The 6,232-nt window shown below is 55.6% G+C and overlaps 3 protein-coding genes across 15 annotated transcripts in view; 2 read left to right on the plus strand and 1 right to left on the minus strand.

Annotated features, from left to right (window-relative positions):
- The window catches only part of MLPH (melanophilin), a 19,753-nt gene extending 15,149 nt beyond the window's left edge, over positions 1–4,604 (plus strand). For 5 of the 9 annotated variants that reach the window (XM_003207370.4, XM_003207372.4, XM_003207373.4 and 2 more), the window contains 7 exons: positions 49–231; positions 1,317–1,472; positions 1,575–1,667; positions 1,821–1,883; positions 2,054–2,111; positions 3,048–3,145; positions 3,284–4,604. In XM_003207370.4, coding sequence (XP_003207418.1) covers positions 49–231; positions 1,317–1,472; positions 1,575–1,667; positions 1,821–1,883; positions 2,054–2,111; positions 3,048–3,145; positions 3,284–3,310 — 678 coding nt within the window. In that variant the 3' untranslated portion in view covers positions 3,311–4,604. The remainder of the gene's footprint in view (positions 1–48; positions 232–1,316; positions 1,473–1,574; positions 1,668–1,820; positions 1,884–2,053; positions 2,112–3,047; positions 3,146–3,283) is intronic. The other 4 variants (XM_031554088.1, XM_003207375.4, XM_003207374.4 and 1 more) reach the window with 2 other exon arrangements.
- Positions 4,605–4,719: 115 nt separating this feature from the next.
- RAB17 (RAB17, member RAS oncogene family) overlaps positions 4,720–6,232 on the minus strand; it is a 9,845-nt gene continuing 8,332 nt past the window's right edge. For all 3 annotated transcript variants that reach the window (XM_019616875.2, XM_019616876.2, XM_031554090.1), the window contains one exon: positions 4,720–5,135. In XM_019616875.2, the coding sequence (XP_019472420.1) occupies positions 4,741–5,135 (395 nt within the window). In that variant the 3' untranslated portion in view covers positions 4,720–4,740. The remainder of the gene's footprint in view (positions 5,136–6,232) is intronic.
- Positions 5,277–6,195, plus strand: PRLH (prolactin releasing hormone). 3 transcript variants are annotated; one of them, XM_031554091.1, is made up of 3 exons: positions 5,277–5,362; positions 5,654–5,853; positions 5,984–6,195. In XM_031554091.1, exons 2-3 carry the CDS (start codon positions 5,703–5,705, stop codon positions 6,148–6,150), a joined length of 318 nt encoding a protein of 105 aa, XP_031409951.1. In that variant the 5' UTR covers positions 5,277–5,362; positions 5,654–5,702; the 3' UTR covers positions 6,151–6,195. The 3 variants fall into 3 exon arrangements, with proteins under 3 accessions (XP_031409951.1, XP_031409952.1, XP_010711557.1); XM_031554092.1 differs by having other exon boundaries at positions 5,654–5,814; XM_010713255.3 differs by having other exon boundaries at positions 5,654–5,799.

Here is a 6,232-nt window from a genome sequence, read left to right on the forward strand (position 1 = left end):
TTTTTTTCTTCTCTCACCCCTTCCTGCACTTTGACTGGGCATTCACAGAGGTCCTCAGCTCAGGCTTTGAGTGAAATCACGGCCAAAGCACTGAGAGCCATAAATGCCACGGAGAAAGCAGTCTCTGAGTCACTGCAAGGACAGAGCTGGGGCAGTAGTAGCTGTGCCCTGCATCTCAGCATGGAGGATGGGAAAGAGACGGCTGAAGCATACCGTGAGCTTGAGGAAAATGTAAGGTTCCCCAGAGCTCCTGTGAGCAGGGAGGGAATTGGGGGTGGGAGTGCAGTTGGACCCCCCAAGCTTCTTGTTAGCAGGCTTTCTGGAGGTCAAAGGATAGGCACCACAAGCATATATGTATAAGGATGCAGCAGCCCTCCCAGCTGCAGGTTGTGAGGCTCAGAGTAGAGTTTAGGGAAAGGAAAGAGTTCTGTTTGCCTCAAAAGGATTAACCGAGAGTTGACACACTCTGGTTTTCTTATATGCCTCAAACAGTAGGTTATTCATAGTTCACAGACACAAAGGTTCCTCATAGCTTGGCCCTCCTAGTTGGGCATCACATTTGTGCTCCACCAGCCATGCCTTCTGACATCCCCACTGTCCCATCCCATGATGCTGAGCCCCTCCTGCTGTCCAAGTGAGCCACGCTCCTTCCTTTGGAGAGCTGACTGGTGCAAGAGCAAACTTTGGGCTTCCTGCTTCTCCTGCTCATGGCCATGGGAGCCAGGTGCTCATCCCACCATTCTCTCAGGTCCCTGGTGAGTCACGTCCCACCGGTTGCACTCTAAGGATGCCACCTGCCTTGAGGATGCTTAATGATGTTTAATGGCCCAGCAGCAAACGATGCCCTTGTGACTCATAGACTGAATGATTGCACTTGGTTATGGACACGCTGCCTCGGGGTTTGCAATGGGGTCAGTAGGGATCTATAGGATGTGGGACACGTGGGTGCTCAGCATACCAGCAGAGAGGGCTGGAGGAGCTGGCCATGCATTAGCAGTACTGAGATTTTGGGATTATTCAGCAAAACTGTGGCCTTCTGATGTTATTGTATAGACAATCTAATTTCTACTAAATTGCTTTGCTTGGTCTTGCATCTGAGTAGTAGCCAAGGGGCGGTAACAGCACTTGAGTAACACATCTCCTTCCAATGGGACACACAGAGACAAAGAGCCCTGCCAGAACTGAGTGGTGCTGCCAGGGCTGCAGGGCAGGCAGGTGGCCGTAGAAGAGCAGCAGGGGCTGTGGTCACACGAAGGGGAAGAGCAAGCAGGAAGCTTAATAGTACAATCTATTATTTTTTTCTCTTTTTATTCCAGGTCTATCTAGCTGCTGGGAAGGCCTATCAGCTGGAAACAACCCTGTCAGAGCTCGAGGAAGGGGCTCGGCACTGCGGCACGACCGACTCGGAGCTGTCGGAGCTGGAGGACAAAGTGGCCTCGGCAGCTGCACAGGTACAGCAGGCAGAGAGTGAGGTAAGGGCTCATCAGGAGCTACTTGACCTCCAGCCCAGCTAACAAAGCTGGTTGGGAGTCTTCCACACGCTGCCCACCTGTTTTGTTTCCCTCCCTTTAAAGATATCGGATATTGAATCTCGAATCGCGGCTCTGTCTGCTGCGGGGCTGACGGTGAAGCCGGTGGAAAAGGCAAGGAAGAAATCAAATGGGCAGGTGAGCGGGGAGGAGGGGAGTTGTGAGCACAGGGACGGCTGCCTGGCTGCTTCCAGCTCCTTCCCAGCTGCTCTGAGCCTCACTCAGGATGAGATGGGAGGCTGCTTTGGGGTGAAGCAAACCCAGAGACCTGTGCCCCTTTTCTATCCGCAGGCCTTCCACCTCTACTCCCCCAACCCCACCAGCAGCCCAGGGGAGTCTTTGGATGATGTTAAGGTGGGTATGTGTTTAGCATGTGTTTAATAAGCCTTAATCCCGTGTTCCAGGATGCGGGTTTGAATGCTCAGCAAGGGCAGCAGGGCATCCCCTGGAGGCACCTGTGTTCTCCCAGACTGCTTTCCCTCAGACTCTCAGACGCACCACAGACTGCTTTCCCTCTCTTGCAGGCAATGTCTGGGCCCCAGGTCCTCAGGAGGAGGTTCAACAGCCCCTTTGAAATCACTGGTAAGAGCTGTGACTCTGTCTGTGGGATGACCTCAGCTCATAAGATGCTCAGTCATCTCTATCTCTCTCTCCCTATTTTCTCCCTTTTTGGAATGCTGTTTCCTGTGCTTGTGTCCTGCCAGCACAGCCATGAAGGACGCCTCATCTGTGGTAGAGAATCAGGGTCAGTGCTGGGGACAGGATGAGGTGGCTGCCATACAGGTCTTGGTGGCAGACAATTGCCTGCCCCAAGGGCCATTGCTCTGCAGTGCTGGCTTCCACCACCCTGGTGGCTCTGCCTTCAAAACTAGCCCTCAGCACCCCACCTAAGCTTCTTTCCTTAGCCATTTCTTCTCACTGATTCCTCTGGGGAGGGTATCCTTTGCCCTGCTATTCGCCCATCTCTGCCACTGGTCCCACAGAAAGGTTGAGAGCCAAGCCATGGAAAATGGCAGCTTGGGAGTGCTTCAAAGTAGGCCATGACCTGAAACTCAGCCCAGCAGCCCATTTGGCAGAGGGCAATCACAGGAAAAGTTTCATCCTGACAGATATCAGCAAATGCCATTAGGAAATGACTTTTCTATTTCCGTTATCTTGCCTCATATGCTTACAGGCAAAAGGAATGGTTCTCCTTCCAGATAACGCCAAATAGAAGATGAGTGGAGGAAAGGAGGGGAAAGATCACTTAATGCAAAGAAGGAATTGCGTTTCCCCATGTGAGCAGACAATTAAAAGCTCTGCTTCCCAGGCACAGGCTGGTAGGTGGAAAGGTCCCCTCAGTCATCCACTCTCCTAAGGCAAAGGGCAGGCGGATAAAGGCAGCCTCGAGGACACGTCAGTTCTGCAAAGAAGATAGAGAGATGCTCCATCAAGCCAGACATCATTGGGCAAGCCTAATCCGCTCTGCAGAGCTGGAGCACTACCCAGCCTCACCTCATGTCTCTTCTTCCATTACAGGCTTCGATGACTCCTTTGACCGCAACTCAGTTTACCGCGGCTCGCTGACGCAGAGGAACCCCAATGGGAAGAACAGGAGAGTGGAGCGTCTCTTTGCGGTACGTGGCCGGGCTGGCTGTGGTACCCCATTCTCCAGTGCTCCCCTCCAGAGCCCCAGGAGGGACAGGGAATATGCTGTCCGTGTCAAACGGGACAGGAGACAGCAGTGCTGATGCTTTGCCTCTTGTGCCTCGCAGAAGCCAGTGATGACCCACTTGTCCTGAAGAGGGGACACCCACTCGCCACTGCATTTCAGTGACAGTGCAGGACTTCAGCACACAGCCTTCCCCCAGTGCTTGCCCTTCCTTCTCCCATGGCCACATCCCCCTGGAAGCTGGAAGAGAGAGGAACAAGTTGCTGAAGTGCAGACACATGGCCGGATAATCATGAGGACCACATCTGTTTGGGCAGGATGCTGCTCTCCTTGTCCCTTCTCACAGTAGAGACATTGTGAGAACCCGTGGTGGTGATGCCAGAGGAAGGGTCCCCATGGTAAAGCACAGTGTCCCAGGGCCAGACGTGCAGCCCAGCACTGGTCCTGCCTCATCCTCGGGGCATCGCTTCCTTTCCCTGCACGGGAGCTGCATTGCGTTGCTCCCAGCGAGCTCTTGGCCAATGACTCTTTGCACTAAACCCAGTAGGTACATGCTGAGGCTTCTTGCCTGAAGCAGCTGGGCTCATATGGGGGCAGGAGTGAGGTGAGGCTTGTGGGAAGAGGCAGCAGCTTTCACTGGACCAGTGGGAAGAGGGCTTGGGGTCAGTCTGACCAAAGGTGCCTTGTCTCCCTGCAAGGTTCCATCAGCACCAAGCTCTGCATAGTCTGCAGAAAAGTCCCCTGGAGGTGTGCCTGTGTCCCCTAGAGGCTGCACTGGCACTGAGCTCCTAGAAGGCAGCAACAGCGCTGCTAGCACCCTCCTACTTACCCAGGCTGGCTGTTTTCCTCCACCTTCTGCTTCCACTAACTGGAGACGGGGGGAGGAGATTTTTGTTAAAAATTCAGCTCAGTATCTGCCTTTACCTTTAGTATGAATCTGCAAGGTTTAGCTTTGGTCATAGCAGAGAACTCACTATCTAGACATTAGTCCTGTAGTCATCCCAGAGCAGTCCTGTGAGGCTGGAGGCTGGAAACCTACCCACTGTGGATGGAACAAAACCAGTTTTCCTTTTTTAAAATGAAATCCTTGTGGCCTAAAGTTCAGAAAGTGGAAAGAGTCACACTCGTTGCAGTGCGACTGCTTTCATCCACCCCAACTTGCAAGCAGTTGATGGTACACACACACACGTCCACCCTCCCTGGAGCATCCGTGGAGGCTCTGCACCATGCTGGTTTGCAGCTGGTGAGCAGAAATCCCTACTGAGCTCTGGGCAACGCTGTGGGTTTGCTTTGGTGCTATGGTTCAGCCCTCACCTCACACACTCTTGCTGTACCCGGTTCCATCAGTAAGCCAAGTCCTTTCAGGTGGTCAGGCAGACTCTTGACCCTCTAAAGCCCTCCTTGTGAGTCTCAGCAGCGTACAAATAACGCAATGTTCAGGTTGTAGTTATCCACATTAATATTTGTTGGTCTGTGTAGAGGTGATATATGTACACTACATCACACAATAAAGCTGACATAGGGTCCAGAACCCATAGATTTATTTCACAGTGTCTTCCTTCAGCATGCTGCAACTAAGGATGCTTTGTCTCCCTGCCCTCCCCTTTGCCTAAGTGCTGTGGTTAAACCCTGACTCCATGCAGCCCCTTGCACGGGACACCCCTTTGGCCATATGGGGTTGGCTGTCCCGGCAGTGCCCCCTCGCTGGAGGGCATCATGAGAAGCAATGCAGCACTGCTCGGGGTGAGCACGGTCAGGGGTACCCAGCTGCTGCTCCAGCCCCACGGAGCAGGGGATGCTTGGAGGTGGCCGTCCACCTGCTCGTCCGGGCTCGACCGCATCTCTCCCAGCCCCCCTCGCTCCCTCCAGCACGAGTGGAATTCTTCCCTTCGTTCCGAACCGCGTCACGTCGAGGACGAAGATCAGAACGCTCCCGAACGATGTGCCTCGGCCGGCTGGAGATAAAATTATGGCCCTCTATGAGTCACGAAAATCCCTTTCCTGATTTGACGAGAGCGAGCGCGGGGGGCGGCGGGGAGGGGAGATGCTTCGGCTCTGTCCCCGCCGGGGCTCGTTTCTGACATCAGCACCGAACCGGGCATAAAAGCGGCGAGCGGCGCCCCGGGGCGCACAGGGAGAGCGCTGGGCTCCGCGGGACGGCACCGGGCGCTGCGGGACCGAGGTAAGCGTGGGGCGAAGGGAGCGCGGCGTGGGCTCTCACGGCTGCTTCCCCGAGCCGACGGCTTCGGCTGCAGGCGGGGTTGCCGCAAACTTCACATCCTCCCACCTCTTGGGAGTGAGCCTGCCGCCGGTCCCGGGATGCTGCGATGGGATCCGGATGGCGATGGCGTTCCCACGGCAGGGACGCGCTTTCTCCATCACTTCTCTACCAACCCGATCAGGTTCCAGCCAAGGGAAGCCGCCGGCTTCGTGACACCCTCAGAACGCGATTGCTCTGTATGTGTGCCCGCAGGTTGGGACTGTCGCCGTTGCCGAACCGCTGTCGTGGGAGAGCCTCGGGGATGAAGCTAGGGGCCACCTGCCTGCTGTGCTTGCTGCTCACCTGCATGGCCCTGCCCGCCGCCGGCCGCCTCCGTGAGCGCTCCATGGAAATCAGGAGTAAGGAGAGCAGGAGTAAGGGAACTCCCAGGACCCTCCCTGGTCCCCCCATAGGTTCGAGCAGTGTTGCTTTGCAGCAGCCAGCAGGCAGCCCCGAGCACTCCTCTCTCCCCTGGGTCCCTTTCTTTCTTCCCCACGTGCTGTGCCTCACTGCACTGACTGTTCCTCTTCTCTCTCTTTGCAGACCCAGACATCGACCCCTTCTGGTACACCGGCCGTGGCATCAGGCCCGTGGGGCGATTCGGGCGACGGCGAGCACTGGGGGAAAGTGCCCAACCCAGGGGGGCTGTCCTGCATCCTGCCTGCATCCCCCTGCACACCCAGCCCCCCCGGGAGCAGCGAAGTGCCTGAGTTGAAGATGGGGAACGCCAATAAAAGCCTTTTCCTCTCCTTCTACCTGGCCCTGACTCTCTGCTCCAAAACCCAGTGCTTG

The sequence above is a fragment of the Meleagris gallopavo genome, chromosome 7, assembly GCF_000146605.3.
Source record: "Meleagris gallopavo isolate NT-WF06-2002-E0010 breed Aviagen turkey brand Nicholas breeding stock chromosome 7, Turkey_5.1, whole genome shotgun sequence".
In the NCBI taxonomy this organism is placed as follows: Eukaryota; Metazoa; Chordata; class Aves; order Galliformes; family Phasianidae; genus Meleagris; species Meleagris gallopavo.